Here is a 20200-nt window from a genome sequence, read left to right as displayed (position 1 = left end):
GTTATTTAGGAAAAACTGCTTTTTGCGGTTCGGGGGCCCAGCATGGGGTGGCCCGGGGGGCCAAAAAACAAATTTTTTCCGTAAAAGTCTAGTGGGGCTACATACCCACCAAATTTCATGTGCCCCAGTGGTTCGGTGTCCCGGGTATCGTTGACCAAAAATTCAGGAAGTAGATGACGGGGGAAAAAAAACTTTGACAATCCCTAGATGACCGCTTCGCTAGCGCCGGTCATAATAATGACAGGCCTAGTCTTGCACGCTGCACTGTTTGTAACAGTGCCTTTAGCATTGCCCATGGCAGGTTAAATGATAGCAAAAAACATGTTGAAGTGAGTTTAACTAGTGTCAATTCATGTGCATATTATTCAGGACTATACTAGATGGCTAGTTGCCAAGGCTACATGAAAAGACGAAACTACCAAAATCTACAATGGTGTACTGACTAGACATTACATTATTTATTTATTTATTATTTATTTTTATTTTTTTGGGGGGGGGGGGGCTTCGTGATACCTCCCTGAAATTACTTTTTGCAGGTTGGGATTAGGGATCGACAGATATATCAGCCGGCCGATACATCGGGCCGATATTTGCGTTTTTTACGTGTATTGGCATCGGCGACCATTCAGCGACCACCTGGCTGAGTGTTGGACGCGTGTGGTGTGTGTGTGTGTGTGTGTGTGTGTCTCCCTCCCTGAATGCCTCGTCTATAAAACTGCTTGCCATTGTATTTAGGGAGCTGCAAATAGCTAAGTTGTAGGCTATCCATTATGCATCGCGGTAGCTGTTACTTAACACTGGTTAATCATATGGCGTTGTTCCATTGATATTTGTGGGAGTTTTATTCAGCAACCACCTGGCTGAGTTTTGGACGCGTGTGGTGTGTGTGTCTCCCTCCCCCTCTCTCTTCGAGCTGGGCGGAGTTGCCATCACAGTGATATCAGAGCTTTAATAATGAGAGACGTGTTATACGTAGGCCTAGTTGAATATTAATTCGTGTTAACGTTTATCATGTACCAGACATACTGTGTATCCTTTATGGTTATGGTTATGGTTATGGTTTTAGCAGACGCCTTTGTCCAAAGCACCTTTGTCCTTTAGGGGCGCAGCTACCCATTTTTTGAGGGGTATGCAACACCCCCGCCAAACAAAAAACACAAACAACTAAAGCAAAAAAGGGTCTATGGACCCTTTCAAGAGAGTTCCATTATCAGCATCATAGTTGGCCCCACAAGACTTCCTTTTTAACATTCCATATGTTATCTTAATGCAGAGGAAGTAGATTGGGGCCCAAATAGAACGTTCAAGCATTGTTTTTGTTTACCTTGTTGAAAGGCCTACTCTAGGTTAGGTCTCTAAAATGTTAAAAAGAACATTGAGAAAATGTTGAAATGATTTAGAAACGGACAGCAGTAGCTACATATAGAAAATACCAAATATATTATTTTATTTTTTTTACCATCGCTTTGGCGCCCCCATGGTGCTGCGCCCCTATGCGCCGCATACAGCGGCGCATACCCACTTTTTGCGCCACTGTATGCCTTACTTGTTTAGAGCCATTTGCTAACGTTATCATTATCAATCCAGTTCAATGGTGGTTCGTCAGCTACCAAACAGAAGTTTGTGTGTGCGTCTGGTCTTTCTCACTCAGTGGGACACACGCATCACAGCGATACGAGAGTGCTGCGCTACCTGAAGGAGAGCTTTTCAAACTTTGAGAGATATGTTTTTATACCTTTTAACGTTGATGCCATTTAGAACAGAAACATCTGACACCACGTTATTTTCCTCTGCTGATTTATGTTCTGTGGTTGACAAATCTGACAGCTTTTTTTAGAAAAGTATAGACATAGAAAAATTTAAACCATGCAGTCTTAAATTACAAATCAAGCACTTTATTTCAATAGCTACTTTTCAGGCTTATTGTTTTCTTAAATTATTTAAATGTGTTGACAAAGGACATTTTGTGATTTATGTGTTATAATATGTCAGCAAGCAATGCATCATCAAGGCTGTGTTGTAAGATGTTGATGAAAGCATTTTACCCTTGCACAGTTAACCATATGCAGTGCACCCATCCATAAGTTCAATAAATGTTCCTTTTTTAAATTGAGACTTATAACATTTGTTATCATCATTTGTGTAATTATGTGTCATTTGTTTGATGTAAATTGAGGGAGCAAAATAAAAGCAGTATCGGCTCAAGAAAATCGGCAGCCTGTATCGGTCATCGGCTAAGGCTGATGGAAAAAAATCGGTATCGGTATCAGCACTAAAAAATCCATATCGGTCGATCCCTAGTTGGGATGTCTGGGAATATCTACTGGAAAACTCCTCCAAGCTGCTCCAGGCTTCTTCAGGCTTTCTTCCAATTCCTTGTGTGTATTTAACTCACTCAGTCAACTAAACCTCATTCTGATTTAGATTCTTTATTTAATAAGAGCTGAGCAGTATTAACAGTGTTGTATGCCCCCAGAATAACAGCATAAGGCATCATTTCCCAGTCTTGGGGTCGCAATCCCATGTGGGGTCGCTTGAAATTCAAATGGGGTCGGCTGAGATACTTAGCTTAACTGGGTATCTTAAAATTGAACAGGACATTATATAAGCATATACATTGCATAAAACAAATATCAACCTCATGAAACTAATATGGATCCTTCATTACAATCTAATTATGTAAAAATAAACTTAGACAGCCCGCATGAGATCTTTGATTGATGTAATCATGCTTGAAAATCAAAGTACCACTTTCGACTGGATGTTACAGCAGAGATGAAATGCGCGCTCTCACAACATGTTGTGAATGATTTGGGTCGCCAATGTTTTGTGACATCAAAATAGGGTCGCCTGCCAAAAAAGGTTGGGAACCCCTGGCGTATAGCAACAATGAACAATACCTATGTATTGTTTATAGTGAAGGAAATAAGCAGACTCAGGAAAAGCTATTGATATCATTTCATTTCATTTATTTATTTAAAAGACAGTGCACATTGATCAACATTTCTGTGCCAGTGTTAGTGTGGTGAGAATTACAAATGACGTGGAAGAAAAACCGAACTGACATGTGTTAAGAAAGGGAAACGTTCCCAGGTTTATTACAAGCCGGCTCGGAGGAGAAACATGAAACAAGTTGCCTCAAGTCACCTCCCGATTGTAGTTTCTCACAGCCTTATATTCAGTTAGCAGGGTCTTTGTCTGTGGCAGTGGAAAAGTTCAGACACGCCCCAGACATATGCGTGCTTAATTGGCACCGACCACTTATGGTGAAGTCTGCCATAAGACAAAAGCTGGGTCGTTGTACATGACAAAAGACTTGATTTGCAAATGGTTGAGGCGGGTCTTCACCAAGTACAGCAGTTAATGCAAATATGAGGGAGACAGGCTGATGGAGTTAAAATTACATTTGTATACAGTATGTTCTTACAAATAATTTTTACTACATTAGCCAGCAGGCTAATTTTCAACTGTAGTCCATTGGCAAGATGTTATACTAGGCACATGGTGGCTAAAAAAAGAACATATTAAATCACATAGCAATTGATATACAGCAATAACATAATGCTGGCTCCATTAAAACATTTAGAACATAAGACATATAACCATACAGCCATATTTGATATGTTTGTTCCTCTTGAAGCAGGGAAATGCTACCACATGTGTCCCAATAAGGTGTGTATCAAAAAAGCCTCGGTATGTGATGGAGTGGTCGACTGCAAGGATAGGAGCGATGAGCTCAACTGCACAAGAGCATGTGAGTGCCTCACACACACTCTCACACAGACACACAGACACACAGACTCAATTGCAACAGAGTGACTTACAGTCACTATCGTGCACATGTACGCACAAATTCTCTCTCTCTCTCTCTCTCTTTTTCTCTCACTGACTCACTCGCTCACACACCATCAACCATCATGCATTCATGATGTAGACTACAGCTAGTGTGAGCCATGATATCATGCATATCCATTTAACATATAGGAAACGTCTTGACTGAATATTTGCTCAGTCAGCAATGGAATTTACATTCAGACTTTGCCCATGTTTCAAATGAGAGCCCTCTCAATCTCTTTCTGTCTCACTCTCTCATACACACACACACACACGCATACCTTGAGGACATACTGAAACAGCTCTGTTTTCCAGTCCATAAAGGCTGTTCCCCTTCATCCTACAAGTGTGCCAATAAGAAGTGTGTGAACAAGATGAACCCAGAGTGTGACGGAATCAAAGACTGCAAAGACGGCTCGGATGAAATGCGCTGTGGTGAGTTCCACACACCATCTATCTCTATCACGGCCTCCCATCCACCTCCAAAACCTCAGCTGCTCAAGTCAATGAGATAAAGGACAATTCCGGTGATTTTTCACATAGATCTCTGTTTCTCAAGGTCACTGAGTACTACAAGCGGTCAACCTAGCTTGAGTTGCTGCAGTCAACAGCTAGAGCTGCCAGGCAGCTACAGTGCTACACTCTGGGGGCATGAACATGGGGGCTCATGAACTTGCCTCCAGAGTGTAGCACTGTAGCTGCCTGGCAGCTCAAGCTGTTGGCTGCAACAACTCAAGCTAGGTACAACTGATTGTTTTCATTTTATTTCGTAACGACAGTACTCGGTGACCTCGAGAAAAAAATGTGAAAAATCACCGGAATTTTCCTTTAACTCGCTTGAATTGGCATTCTATTCTATACTAATAGTAGCATACTTATTGCAATACGCACTACTAGTTTCACTTTATCTTGGTTGTTCCCTTTTTGGTAAGTGGCTTGTATAGATGGGGTGACACTATTCTCTTTAGATATCTCTAAAGTGTGGAGGCTCAGATATTCTATTTCTAATAAACACACGTCTTGCCTTTTAAAATCCTTGTGTTCAAATAAATGAATATGTGCTGTCTTGATTAGATTAGATTAGATTCAACTTTATTGTCATTTAGCAGAGTACAGGTATAGAGTCAATGAAATGCAGTTGACATCCAACCAGAAGTGCAAAGAAGAATTAAATACCAAGTGCAGGTAGAGTATGATTGTGAATACAATAATAATAAGTGCATAGTTGGTTAAATACAGGTTTTCCAGATGACATGTCTAGATATGTATACAGATTATGTTGAGTATAAATAGACATTCTATATAACTAATATATATATACATACATGTAATATATATGTACAGTATATTGCACAGGTTTATGGGCAGGCTATAGAATATAAAATATATATATAAATATAAAAAATATATATATATAATGTATAGTATGGGGTGTTAGCAGTGCAAGGTCATAGCTGAAACAGTGTAGGAGTAAATTTAAACAGGTAAGCAGTGCAGTAGTAAAAAGTAAACAGGTAAACTAGTAACAGCTAATGTGAAAATGCTAGACAGGAGGTGAGGCTTTGTTCAGCAGTGTTACAGCCTGGAAAGAAGCTGTACCTGAGCCTGCTGGTGCGGGAGCGCAGGCTCCTGTATCGCCTGCCCGACAGGAGTAGACTGAAAAGACCATGGTTTGGGTGGGTGGCATCCTTGACAATGGATTTGGCTTTGTTTTTACAGCATTTATGATATGTGTTGTGGATGGAGGGGAATTGGGAGCCAATAGTCCTTTGGGCAGATTTTACTACTCTTTGTAGTGCCTTGCGATCAGCAGCGTTGCAGTTGCCGTACCATACCATACAGAGATACAGTTAGTGAGTATGCTCTCAATGGTACAACGGTAGAAGTCTGTTAGAATCCTAGGACATACATCTAGGTGTGCTTTCTTCAGGGTTCGTAGAAAGTGAAGGAGCTGATGCGCCTTTTTCAACAGACTGGAGGAGTTGAGAGACCAAGAAAGATTTTCAGTGATGTGTAGCCCAAGGAACTTAAACCTAGACACATGTTCCACCTCAGCACCGCTGATGTGGAGGGGGATGTGTGCCCTGCTCTTGGCTCTCCTGAAATCCTCCTCTCTGATCAGGCCCAACACTGTGGTGTCATCTGCGAACTTGATTATGGCATTGGAGCCATAAACAGAGACGCAGTCATAGGTGAAGAGGGAGTAGAGCAGAGGGCTCAACACACAGCCCTGCGGCACGCCAGTGTTCTGGGTAATGGTGGAGGAAGAGAGACATTCTAATTTAACAGTCTAGGGTCTGTTAGTAATTAAGTCCATAATCCAGTTGCAGAGTGAGTTGCTGATGCCAAGCTGGCCTAGCTTGGAGATCAGCTTGGAGGGGATCACAGTGTTGAATGCCGAACTGAAGTCAATGAACAGCATTCAAACTGGTATTGGGACTGTCCAGATGGGTGAGTGCCAGATGTATTGCTGTGGAGATGGCATCCTTTGTTGATCTTTTGCGTCGGTAGGCAAATTGATACGGGTCCAGTGTAGTAGGCAGACATAATTTCAGCTGTGAGAGGACCAGCCTTTCAAAGCATTTCGCAATAATGGGTGTCAATGCAACCGGGCGGAAGTCGTTCAGCTCTTTGGCTGTGGAGTGTTTAGGCACTGGAACAATAGTGGCAGATTTAAAACTGTGGGGGACTGTTGAGTGGGCCAGAGACATGTTAAAGATGTTGGTGAAGACACCAGCCAACTGCTCCGAGCAGGCTCGCAACACACGTCCGGGAACCCCATCAGGGCCAGCAGCTTTCCGAGCATTCACTCTGCCCAGGATGTCGCAGACCTCTGAGGTGGAAAATTGGAGTATGTCCTAGTCCGGTGAAACAGCTGACTTAAAGGCTGCCTCCTTGTTTTCTCGGTCAAATCGGAGAAATCAGCTCGTCTGGGAGGGAAGTAGAGGAGGGTAGGGAAGAGTTGCAAGGGGATTTGTTGGTGATTGGATGTAGACCTTGCCACATACACCGGGGGTCGGAGGAATTGAAGTGCTCTTCAATCCTTTTCTTGTAGGTGTGTTTGGCCCTGGATATTCCTTTCCTCAGGTTGGATCTGGCTGAGCTGTAAGCCTCCTGGTCTCCCGACCTGAAGGCTGCATCCCTAGCCTTGAGGAGAAGGCAAACTCCTTTGTTCATTCAGGGTTTGTGTTTAGGGAATAGTTTCACTGTTTTATGTGTAGGACAGAGTTGGTGTATGTGTGAATGTTTGTATGGGAGTCCATGGTGGCGTCAGCAGCAAACACATTCCAGTCAGTGTGCTGGAACTGTTGTTGTAGAGTGGAGTCTTGAGAAAGTAAACAACATTTTTTGACAAATGACTACTTGTTTTCAGTGTGGCACAGAGTCTTTTCAGTAGGCCCTCTTGTAAGTTGGTTCATACAGTCACTGTCAGAAAGCACTCTGGGAAACCCCTTTCCTCTCCCCTCCTCCACTAACTCCTCACTTCCTCTCCACTCGTTCCTCTCCTCCATCTTTACTTCTTTCCTCTCCCCTCCTCCACTAACTCCTCACTTCCTCTCCACTCGTTCCTCTTCTCCATCTTTACTTCTTTTTCTCTCTGCCTCTATTCCCCAATCCCTTGTCCTCTCACTCCATATTTGTCACTCTCTCCACTCCTCCACACTCCTCCACACCCTTTTACTCATCCACATCTTCTTCCTTTCCACTCCCCCTCCATCTCCTCCTCCATCTCCTCCTCCATGTCCTGTCGCTGGCTGCAGCCTGCGGTACGCGACCCAGGAAGAAGGCCAAGATCGTGGGTGGTGCGGACGCTCGGATGGGTTCTTGGCCATGGCAGGTCAGTCTGCAGATGGAACGCTACGGCCACGTGTGCGGCGCCTCGTTGGTCTCCAACCGCTGGCTGCTCTCCGCCGCCCACTGCTTCCAGGACTCGGACGCCATCAAGTGAGGACACACCTGGTTTATAATCATATATTACACAATGCAGGTTGAGTTGCATACCGCAGGAAGCATATTACTCTGAGCCTGATATGTACAGTTTGTTATTGCTATTAGTATCCCATTTTAATTAGCTTTTTAAGCATAATAACATATTTGGGTGGCAGACCTTAATCACTTGAATATGTTCTTAACTTTTTGTTTTCCTCATTTTTTTTATAGGTACCGCTTATTCATTAACCATATTAAAGTATGTTTGTGTGTTATATGAATGTGTGTGTGTGTGTGTGTGTGTGTGTGTGTGTACTGCTAGGGGTCTCTCTAAGCATGCATGCATGTTGAATTTGTGTGTGTCTAGTGTTGAGTGCATGTGTAACAGCTTGCATGTGCATGTATGTTTGTTATGATCAAGCAGGCATTTACTGTACGTAGGCTCTGGTCTATGGTCTCTGGCTGCATGCATTCTTACCTGCCTGGGTGCTCCACAGGTATTCCGATGCCCGTGCCTGGCGTGCCTACATGGGCATGCGCGTCATGAACACGGCGAGCAACGCCGTCTCCACCCGCCAGCTCCGCCGCATCCTGCAGCACCCCCAGTATGACCAGTTCACGTCCGACTACGACATCGCCCTGCTGGAGCTCAGCGCCCCCGTCTACTTCAACGAGTTGGTTCAGCCCGTGTGCGTGCCAGCGCCCACCCACACCTTCAGCTCGGGGACCAGCTGCTTCGTCACGGGCTGGGGGGTGCTCACCGAGGATGGTAAGGACTCGGGACAGGTTACTGATGTGTGCGGCAGATGTGCACAGATGTGCATAGATTTGTACAGATGCTCCTGCACACCTGTGGCGTGGGCGCAAGAGGAATGTGCCGGCAATGGCAGTGTGATGGGTTCAGAACCCAGGAAGCACAAACATGCATAACTGTGCTATGCTGTCCCTTTTTGATAAAACTGTCTGGTAAATGACTAAATGTTTAAATGTTACTGTACAACTAACTGTGCAACTTCTTGTGCATTCCAATGTAAAAAATGAAACTACATACTTCTTACTATGTACAAATCCCCCCCTCAGGTGAAGTCATGACATTTTCCTTGATGGGAGAGTCCTATTTCAGTAATTCCTGCTGTTTATTTGTTTGTTTATGAATGTCTAGTTGATTGTATACCCAGATGGAAAGTTTTCAGTTCCATTCATTTTTAGTTATGTAGCATCATTAACAATTGACGTCTCAAGGCACTTTACAAAGCTCATAGTAACTCCTGAAGCGCAACAGGCGATTGTGACAAGGGAAACCCTTCTTAACAGAGCAAACTCTGAGCAGAACCAGGCTCAGACAGGTATCTGTATATTTGGGAGGGAGCCTGTGGAAAGTCGTGCACAAAGACTGTGCACATGGGTGATCTCATGTGGCGATTTAAAGCTCTCTGTAAGTGAGCAATGTGCATCACTCCAAAGAGTTGATATACATCAACACAACGTCATTCGCACACAGAGTGCAGAGCCACGCTATCACTCTCCTGAGACCAGTGCTGACTGGAAGAGCCTCCTCAATGTATTGTCCTTTATGAGAAAAGCCAATCCTCTCCACTAACAGTCAATGGAGATAAAGGCTCCTTGTGTATTCTACATGGTGGTATATATTGTGGACTAGATTGTCAGTTGTGTGTGTAAGTGATAGTGGTGAGTCTCTAGGGATGTGCAGTGACATTTTGGTGGCATTCCCACAGGTGAGCTGGCTTCACTGCTGCAGGAGGCCACCGTGAACATCATCAACCGAAACGTTTGCAACAAGCTCTACGACGACGCTGTCACTCCCAGAATGCTTTGTGCTGGCAACATGCAAGGAGGCATAGATGCGTGTCAGGTGACAACTAGCACAACTTACACTATGCAGTAGCTTTGCCTGATAGACAGAAGTGCACACAAGTGTGAGTGTTGTCTATGGTGTACCACAGCAATTATCCATTTTTGAAGAACATGACACCACCTTACAGATTTTAAATGAACACTATGTAGGATCCCCCTTTTATCAGTTTTCAATATACTGAATTCCATGCAAAGGGGGTAACCAATTTGTTCAAAACTGGCGAAAAGGGTCATGCTTCTACCCGCAACAACATTGTATAGTGCAATATCAGGTGTACCAGGCTCGCGTTGGCAATATCAGAGACTCCATTCGCTGTACTGTAAGTCAACGTAGCATCAAAATGAACAATTGAAACAGTTATTTTAAAGTTAAAGAATCATCATTCATTTCTGGAAGTATTTCCACACTAATTCAACAGTCCTGAATATAGTGGTTTAGTTGATAATGCATAATTTGTGAACCTCTGTGTGTATCTCTCTCTCTGTGTGTGTGTAGGGTGATTCAGGTGGCCCACTGGTGTGTCTGGAGAGGGGCCGGCGTTGGTTTCTGGCCGGCATCGTGAGCTGGGGAGAGGGCTGCGCTCGACAGAACCGTCCAGGAGTTTACACGCAGGTCACTAAGTTCACAGATTGGATCCATCAGCAGACTAAAGGCCAGGTGTAAAGCATGCGCTCCGTCGTGCAACGTAACGACACAACACCGGCATGACTTTCACACATACAGTGGCAGCGCACACCTGAAAAGTGATTAATCTAACAACGCTAAGATGTTTCCATGGCAACTCCCCTGCAACTTCCTGGTGGAGCCACATCACTTCCTCCTAAAGCCTCATGCCAATGCCCCTTCTTACGTCCCATGGTCCTTCATCTCTGAAGTCAGTCAAACTCAGATAAGCACTGTCACAACCTACCATCTCTGTAATACCACCAGCACCTGCCTCTGATTAGCACAGAATCAGAATACACACAGAACTCTGGACATTGCTGAAAGGTTGAACATACATTCCAGAAATGCGCTTGACTCTGTCTTTGTGGAAGGAGTCCTTACTTGGTGTGGTCCTACTGTGTGTATAATGTTATGTCCCAGTATTCAGACACATCTTGTAGCTATTATATTACTACCTATTACTTCAACTTAGTATAGCTTTCAGTTCCCCAACTTTACTGGGATAAGTAATCACTGAATTGTATGTCCCATGATATATTCATTTTTATTCTATGCCTATCAAACTCTGTATTGCACAAGCTAAAAGAGATGGTAAACTGCATTTTATCCTGTGGAGTTATGTGGTATCAATTGTCCTTTTAGTATAGAGCCTACATCAAGATGATGGTTCATTCGCTAAATGTCACTCCAAAGACTCAAATCACTGTACTGTATCATGTCACCCCGAGTAATCGAGTGTATCTTCTGTGCTAACAATTCTCCGGATACCAATTTAAGCGCCATACTTTAATCGAGTGATGAGTAAGATGAACAAAACATCTTGGCTGCTATATATAACGTGCTCCCACTCGTGGTCATTCAGTGGTACTGCTCTGTTTAAAGTCATGTTCTATGTCCTGTCGAACCACCTGCGAAAAATGTCACAATCCGCTGTTAAATTTATTTAAGGTCGCTGTTGAAATTAGTGGTATATTAAACAGTACAATTCATAGCTGTTTCGTGTTGTTTCACCTGTTTTGGTGTATCTTAGAGAAAGGAAAAAATATATCCCTCCTTTTTAAAGGATAATGAATCATTAGAAAACCCTACAGCTAGGATTACTTTTCAAAACTGTACTGTTGTGCTCCTTGAACATCTAGATAGATAGATAGATACTTTATTGATCCCCAGGGAAAATTCAAGACTACTTGATAGCACCAGCTGCTCATCTTTGTTAAACCAACCAAAAACGGCCAATTTTAGTAACAGAAATAGGAACGCTTAAAGTAGGCTAGGCTACAGTTGCAAATGCGTTTGTGGTCTATGAGTACTGAGTCTCCATGCCAACGAAAGGCCAGCTATTTGACTGCTGAAGAAGATGTGAATCAGAAAATCCGCAGGGAGGTTCTGTACGATGGCGCGGAGGTGTGGCGATCATATTGCGTCACTGAACCGGTATGACAGGGTGAATAAATTGCTGGTCCCGGTTAGAATGGGAGAGAGTTGCCGTGGAATCTAAACTAGCAATCCAGTAACTGTACTATTATACATTCATATATCTCCAAGGGGAATAGTACTGGTTTCTTCATCCCTGCAAAACGACAGCGCGCAACTGAGGTGCTGCGAGGTGCATCCCCTCTGGAGGAACATTTGAATCTTCTTTTAAAAAATCTTTTTGTCTTCAAGTTTCTACAACTCTTTTCAAGATATCGTCAGGTTTTCATGTTTCAAGGCACCACTTTTGGCAGAGAGCATGATTGACATTTTATTACTGGTTTTGTGTGGAATGTCAGGCAGCGCGCTGGCAAAAGGTAAGGAAGACATTCTTTACAACTGTCCTGATTGTTTCAGAATTCTAGCTACCTGTTGCAATGGTCATAACTAGTAAATTGTGGATCGAAATTATACACAATAAAAACTACTACATCATCACACATCTGATGATACCCAGCCAATTTATTGGGTCACTGTGGCATTACTGTTGCCGTGGTGTTGTGCAGAGCCTCGCGCAAGGATTGTGAAGGCTGGAGAATGGTTGCGCCATGTGCTGATGACTCTACTCTGTCTGCATGATATGAGTGTAGCAAACTAAACCAACATAGTAGTAAGAGACTGACACATTATGTGTGCGGATGTCAAGAATATCCCCCAGTGCTTACACAATATTTAAGAACAAAGGCATTACTGTATGCTTTTGAATTGCTTGAAGGCATGGTTTTAACTACTTTGGCTGACTATTACGCACCGGTGTGCAGGTTGTTGTACTTGTTGGCACGAAAATGGGGAGTTGAATGATGTACGTGTTGCGCATTGGTTGTCCACTAAAGTCAGGAGGAATAGTTGTTTTGATAACGAAGACCTGTGTGCCCCTGTTTGGCGTCCGTCTCCAACTATTTGGCCCCGTTTGAATCGACGAGGGCGTTATTTCCTGAGCCTGATGAGTTTGTGAAATGGAAGTTCTAATATAAATGAGTTCGGGGTCATGACCACCTCAAGGAAACTTTCTAGTGCGCAGGAACCCGGGCTAATCAGTGGTTATGACTAAAACAGACGCACTGGGAGGAAATCTGCGCTGAACTCGTGTACTCCTGTGCGCTCCGCTGCGTCACTGTTTTATTTTTATTGGTCAACAACTTTCCACTCCCGCTACAGGTCAAGCCGATGGATTTCCTTGCGTGAGAGACGTTGCATTTTTTACAAGCGAGCTTGTGTTGACATTTAATATACAATAAGAAACCATTTGTCCCTAATTCTTTGTCAAATTATCATGATATGAAATTTCATATCAAGTGTAGAATGTTAATTGTTGTTAATAATAATAAAAAAAAGGCTAATACTACTACTACTACTACTAATAATAATAATAATAATAATAATAGGCTAATCATAATAATAATCATTATAATAATACGAAGAAGAGGAGGAATGATCAGGAATTATCATAATTATCGTGATAATTATAATAATGTGTTAATATCTTTTCATTTTGGAACAGTAGTAGAGTTGGAAATCGGAAATATCAGCCGGATTTAGTTTTCGAAAGCATATGCGTAAATACCTTGAGGCAACGGTGACATCCTTTCACAATTTGGTAGACACACGATCAAGATACGTACACAAAGATGTGAAAGTTCACGTTAAAGTTAATCATTGGCCTGTAAATGTATTTAGATTTTTGTTGAATTTGGTAAAACATGCTGAGCAGCATTATATTTTTTACTATACGTTTAGGCTACATATTCTTAGGCCTATTTGAAATAGTATCAGGCGTGTAAAACACTTTACATTTACAGGGAGGGCGATTGTAGGCTAAAAACGGCGGTTTATTTTCACATAATCTATTAATTAATGTAGCCTGTTAAGCCTACTTGATCAGTAGGCTAAGTGTCACATGTAGGCTAATACAGATTTGTATTTATCCTATTGCGCTGGTGTGGCTTTTCGGAAAACATCGGCCAATTTAGGCAATTCAAAGGCAAAAGCAACATATTTCAATTGCTATTCCCAGGCCTATATGTCTCCATGAAACGTTGATCTATAGCAGGTTCCCCCTCGCTGGGGGATTTGCTCCGGAACTCTGATGTGTAGAATAAGCGTTAACGAATGAATGGGATAACGGTCAGAGAATGGGTCAGTAGCCCAATTCACGAAATCCCCTGTGGACCACTGCTGAGAAAGGTCTTGACTTGAAAACACTTGACTCCACTTCCTCAAGTGTTCCATACAGCCAGCTGTATAGGCTGTATAGAGAGATGACTCACAGTGCATAGGCTACTATTAGACATTAGAAACTATGAGATTATAAAGGCTATGTAAGTGACATGGCTGTGGTCACTCTGGCCTGTCTCAGGCATCTTCATGATGATCATTCATAGTTCATATATTATTATATATTAGTACAGATAATGAGAAGCCACCTGATTACACCTGATACATTCACATTAATTAAAGCTATAAATAAGGTCACATCAAGTCATTAATAAAATAAACAATGCAGCAAAACCCATAAATCTCTACTCTCTGTCTTTGATTACAGGTTAAATTCTCTCCTTGCTTTTGCTTTTCATTATGATTGTTAATCTCTTAAAAACAATCTTGGGCAGGACAATGTATTAAATACTATATTTATTAATAGACATACAGAAAACAACTGAAATATGAGGCCTATCATGGAGATGTTTTATCAAGATGCATGGTTCACCCAAGACACTCCTGATGGATGAAAACAGTTCAAACAAATAAAATGGCTTGCCATACTGCTTGCATTGTTTCCTCTACCCATAGAATAAGTTAAAAACGAATAATAATTATTATTATTTTTATCATTGTTACAATTATCTGAATTTTGGATTGGATCACATTGGATTAAAGATAGTCTCAACAGCTAGGAATCCCTTTCTTCTGCAGAATCAACTGGTAAATACAACACGCCGCTGCTTGATGTGAAAGTGAGTCAGCTTGTCTTGGAGGCCAACCAGACTCTTCATCTTAAGTGCAGGTAAAAACCACAATCTCATTCTACCCTTCACAAACAGCTCATACACTTAAAGACACCACTCCAGTTATAAGGTTACCAAAGTTATAGCCTCACAGCAACTACAATTAATTACACAGACCTATCCATCTATGTTTAGTCTAGATATGATTTACTTTTAATTAAAACTCATTTACCCTCCAGTAAAGGTGTGGGTATATTTATTTGACCTATACTAGGTTGACAAAGGCCTTTTGAGGTAAAGCCCATCAATGGTCCATCATGGATAAATTGTAGTATTTGGCTCATTCATTTGAACTGAGAGACTTGGAGGCAAGTGAAGAGGGATTACCCCTTGTGTTTACCCAACGTGGTGGTCCCCTGTGCTTCTCCAGGGGCAAAGGTGCACTGCTCTGGGTTCCCCCGTTCGATGTGACGAGCCACAACCAGAGCTTGCACGTGGAGCATTCGAGGTGCAGGAGACTGCACTGCAGCACGCTCACCCTGAGTCCGGCTCTGCCTCGGCACACAGGCTCCTACCACTGTGCCTATCACCACCGGCAGAACCGACACTCCGCCGTCTATGTCTACATCACAGGTAAGGAGTACACACACACACACACACACACACACACATACAGTCCAGTAGAAAGGAGAGGATAAGATCGAGACACAGAGAGGAGAGGGAGAGGGAGTCATTTTGATTGGAGCTGAATTAAATTGAACTGGACTGAACTGAATGGATTTGAATGATATGGAATTGAATTGAATTGAATTGAAAAAGAGGATAAAGACATTGAGATGCATAGATGCTCCTGAAAATGTTCACCACCTGATCCTCTCTTCTCTGCCAGAAGAACTCACTCAACCCACCCACACACCCCACTGTCGCCCAGCCCTTAAGTGTAAGGCAAGGCTGGTGTTCTCACTGTCAGTCTCTATGTGCTAACTCTAAACAGGAAAGTGTGGAAATCCAATAATATCTAAACACTACTGTTTTTTTTTCTGTTTACCCGCATCCTTCTAAGTGAGTACCTGGCACAGTTTCTCCAGCCTGTTCCTTCTCTCTCTCCCTCTCAACCTCTCTCTCTTGCCCCCCCCCCCCCTTCTCATTTTTGGTGTCTATATATAACCTTTAACTTTCATTTACGTGCCGCCCCGCGGGAGCAGAAATAGCTACAGCTGCTGAAAGACTCAGCCCCTGGGCAGAGTTTCCCAGGGCACTGCTCTTATCTCCTGCTCTCAGCCCTGATCACTGCATCCTGTGCTGCGCTAAAGGAGGGAGGGGGGGGTGCTGCTATGGGAGTAAAGAGGACAGACTGTGTGTGTGTGTGTGTGTGTGTCGAGGGGGTGTGGGTGCAGGGTGTCTCAGTCTCTGTCTGTGGAGAGATGGAGGAGGTTGAGGAGGCTGACGATGGGGGTTGGGGGGATGGGGGGTGGAGTAGGAGCCAAGGAGACGGGCAGGGAGGGAGGGAGGAAGAGGAGGCGACGGCCACCTCCTCTCAGGGGGCATCCAGGGGCAGCAGGCAGAGGGCAGCACAGCAGAAGCGCCACGGCGACAGGCCGTCCATTCCTCCCTTGGCACGGAGTGGGCAGGAACGGCGGGCCACTGGGCGGGAAGCCGACGGGCCAACAGGCCCCCTGGGAGCCATCAATCGCTCCTGCTGTCCCGATCATCAGGCCTCTCCCTGTCGCTTTTATATGGAATCAAAGCACAACAAGGAAGCCCTGTATCCCGCGGTCCTTGGGGTACTTTTGTTAAAATGTTCAGAGATTTTTTTCATTCCTTTAATAACACCACTGTTACAAACAATGAGGGGGGGGGGGCGTGGGGAAGGTGGCGGTAATGGTGCTACTGTGTGTGTGTGTGTGTGTGGTGGTGGTGGCGGGGGGGGCACAACGGCACGAGAATATTACGTGAAGAGAGAAAAAAGGGCTGAAACCAGACTAGGAAACAACAGGGAGGGGGGAAAGCGTTTGATAGCCTGCAAACAATCTCTGCAAGTGTTTATTGTTGATCCCAGATTGTTCTCGATGGCTGAGCTTTCTAAGAGCAAGTGTGTGTGTGTGTGTGTGTGTGTGTGTGTGTGTGTGCACGTATAAATGAGAGCACTGCTGCATGTTTGTTCCTGACCCCATTGTTTGGGTTTTAGATAGCCAGCGTCCATTTGTGAAGGACCAGCCTGAGGTGCCGGAGCTGGTCTATCTGATGGAGGGCAAGCCACTCGTCTTTCCTTGCAGAGTGACCTCACCTGATGTCTCCGTCTCGCTAGTCAAGGTGAGCAGGCAGCCGCACTTACCTGTCTCATGAAACAATAGACACTGACTTACTATAGCTGGTAATATTTGTACTTAAATTCTCCATCAAGAGACTGCTTTCTTCCTAATTCTCCACTTGACATGTGTCAGAAACACGTCATGTAAAATGCCACGTTGTGACCAGAGATCATGTCAGAGTCATGACAGTCTATGGTCACAGGAGAGTGATATTGCAATGTTTCCATTATCTAAAATTGTTACAACAGTTGATGACACACCATCAGACACTCTACTACTATGATTACTGACCGGATATGGTATCTTGCATAGCATGTTTATTACATTGTTATGCAAATGTTATGTTGGTGGATGCAAGATTATGTTTTAAGGTTTTTGGTTTGATGCTGAAATAATAATTTGTTTTATTTTTGAATTAAATCAGTTAGATCTTTACCTAGCTATAAAGTACCAATAACAAAGAACTTAGAGTCAGCCAAAAATGTGACATTGATTGGGAGGTTGTTCATTTGAAGTGGGTGAAACATTGAGCAGAACCCAGCTCAAAAGGGAGGCACTCTTTCGGCGCGGCTGACCTGGGAACAGTAGAGAAGGAATAGAGGCAAGTGAGAGTCAGGGCAGAGAATGAGGAGAAGTATTGGGAAATGCTTATAGGAATACAAGAGCACAGTGCCATCAACACTTACCTGCCTATAACTAAACAACTTCACAATGAAATCTAGTGTCTACATCTAACTGCCCTCAACTTATACCGCTCCTTACATTTTGTACATTACATACTTTTGTACTCTGATGAAAAAATATAACCCAGTCCACAGTAGCCATTGGCATAACCAGGTGTTCTTGTAGTTCAACAAGAAGAGCAAAATGCTAACATCACTGGGATAATCAGTGCAACACCCAGCTGGCACAAATATAGATAAAAAATGTATGTCCCTGTAATATTGTAAGTTCCTTTGACTAAAAAGGCTCCTCAATCAAACTACTAAACTACCTAAATGATTAGTATCAAATGTATTTCCTTACTGTATATGGTAACCACCAGCTGGGACTTCAGGACCTCAACCAAGATCCTAATGGTCTCGTCCCACCAATCCATCTCATGCGTGGCCCGTAATTCACCCTACTCGTGTGCACTCTTCAGGCTACGCACTCTCAGCTAACCTGTCATCTCCTGCTACTTCCAGCATTGGCAGCTCAGCTAGTTAACTAAGGTGCACACAATGTCAAGGTCAATGCTTTAACCTCCCTGTACAGTGTATATTAATAATGCAGTTTCAAGCAGAGGTGGTTAATCCGGCTTCAGAGAGTAAAGGTCCCCTGCCACATTAATTGTTCCAACCATATACTAAACCAGCTGATTCTATGTAGCACATAGCTCTTCAGCCAGGTATATAAGCTAATAACTAGAGTCACCTGTGTTAAATGCACAGGTAAAACCCATACATTCCACTCTGGATGCCTCTGAATGCAGAGTTAAAATGCATTGTGGGATATTTTGTCAGTTGTTAAAAGCCTCGGGTAAAAGATTGGATGCAAAATTAAAAATCTCTGTCATAGTTACTGTTCAGAATTCCCCGTCAGCTGATCCCGTGTTTCCCAATAGAGCTTCAGTTGCAACATTAATGCACTGTACTTAACCTACTGCCCTTCCACCACATCTTGTGCTTTTATCATCACTGCGCCCACACACTAGTCTTAGTGCATACAGTAGAGGACTTTCATTTTTACTACTGGGCAATTCCATGCAAAGGTCATCCTTACCATGGGGGAAAGATTGATTGTGCACACACAAATTACACTCTTTTTACATCATAAATATGATGTGCAATCATACAGAAACATTTTTCACATTCCAGATTGACAAGGGAATGGTATACAAAGAGCAATGTGTATGCTCAGCTTGCCTTAAGAACACAACTCCTTAAATTTGTAAGGCTCTTGTTTATAAGTCAGCCAGTTCCATGGTCATGTCACATCCATAACGTTTTTTGGAAAAGGTTATGCGACACATACACTGTTGATGTGACAATGTCCAAAGTGGCTGTGCAAAGCTGATTTATATCAATGTAAAGTCTGAAAAAGAAATTTTGTCCCTTTCTTACTTTTAAAACCTTTAATGGTGCGTTATGGATGCGACGTTATGGATGTTACATAATGTGAATTTACAGGAGTGTAGACTTTATTTGACCCTCAAAGCCGATAAACGTTTGTTCTGGTTGCATGTCATTGCATGCCAACACATTACACCTTAGTGTTTTCAAGTGACATTTCAAAGATTATTAGGAAGGCCTAAACATGGAAGGCCAAAGGAAGGCCTAAGCATTAGCAAAACAAAAGATAATATTAAAATACCTCCAGTGATTGACATAGCCTATTTTCGAGTGCCCTAATAACAAAAATCTAAGCGATTATCTTCCCGTAATTGTCACACTTTTTTTAACTGGATTATCGTGTTAGCTGGTGAGTATGGCTGACTTTGCAGCTGGAGTTAACGTAGCAACCTCCTTCTGTTGCAGATGTGTTCAGCCTACCATTCGCGTCTGTTTAACACAGTTTAATTTGAAATGTAACACTCTACTATTTACAAAGGTTTACAACACAATGTGTCAGCATTTGAAGTGTCAGATCCTCTGTAGCTAATACCCACAGAGTAACACGAGTAACGCCAGCAATAAACTAGATATACCGCATAGTGGTACAAAATATCAGTCTCCAAAACAATTTTCACGCTTGTTAATTTGTCTCCATTACTTTTGCAACTCATGTGCATGTAAATGAGTGTGTGCATGTGTGAGTTTGAATTTGTTTTTAAGAGTGTGCGTGTGTGTGTGTGTGTGTGTGTGTGTGTGTGTGTGTGAAAATGTACTACTTAAGTATGTGTTTTATGTAGTTTGTGGAGGACTGGTTCAGACATGTCACATCCATAATGTGAAAATGTCACATCCATAACGCCAGTTTTCCTTACATAATGCATTACAAAAATGACACATAGTTTCAAAAACACACTTTTTGTGTTCATTCAAGTCTCCTTCATGCTACATATATCATGGTTTCGGCAGTTTGTAGAAAACCTCTCTTAAAAGTGTGTCTATTTCATGTCACGTCCATAACGCTGATAAAATGCCATGTATTCTTAGGATGTAAATGATTATATGAAATTT

General features: G+C 42.9%; 2 protein-coding genes across 3 annotated transcripts in view; both read left to right on the top strand.

Moving 5' to 3' along the window:
- Positions 1-11265, top strand: part of LOC125309161 (suppressor of tumorigenicity 14 protein homolog) — a 28823-nt gene extending 17558 nt beyond the window's left edge. Inside the window, exons 14-19 of the mRNA XM_048265887.1 lie at positions 3641-3754; positions 4150-4269; positions 7596-7779; positions 8262-8533; positions 9501-9637; positions 10136-11265. Coding sequence (XP_048121844.1) covers positions 3641-3754; positions 4150-4269; positions 7596-7779; positions 8262-8533; positions 9501-9637; positions 10136-10303 — 995 coding nt within the window. The 3' untranslated portion in view covers positions 10304-11265. The remainder of the gene's footprint in view (positions 1-3640; positions 3755-4149; positions 4270-7595; positions 7780-8261; positions 8534-9500; positions 9638-10135) is intronic.
- A 534-nt stretch (positions 11266-11799) lies between these two features.
- The window catches only part of flt1 (fms related receptor tyrosine kinase 1), a 49322-nt gene continuing 40921 nt past the window's right edge, over positions 11800-20200 (top strand). For both annotated transcript variants that reach the window (XM_048266032.1, XM_048266031.1), the window contains exons 1-4: positions 11800-12096; positions 14693-14783; positions 15155-15357; positions 16913-17037. In XM_048266032.1, coding sequence (XP_048121989.1) covers positions 12039-12096; positions 14693-14783; positions 15155-15357; positions 16913-17037 — 477 coding nt within the window. In that variant the 5' untranslated portion in view covers positions 11800-12038. The remainder of the gene's footprint in view (positions 12097-14692; positions 14784-15154; positions 15358-16912; positions 17038-20200) is intronic.

Source organism: Alosa alosa, chromosome 16 (assembly GCF_017589495.1).
Source record: "Alosa alosa isolate M-15738 ecotype Scorff River chromosome 16, AALO_Geno_1.1, whole genome shotgun sequence".
NCBI lineage: Eukaryota > Metazoa > Chordata > Actinopteri > Clupeiformes > Clupeidae > Alosa > Alosa alosa.
This window is presented reverse-complemented; position numbering and strand designations above follow the sequence as displayed.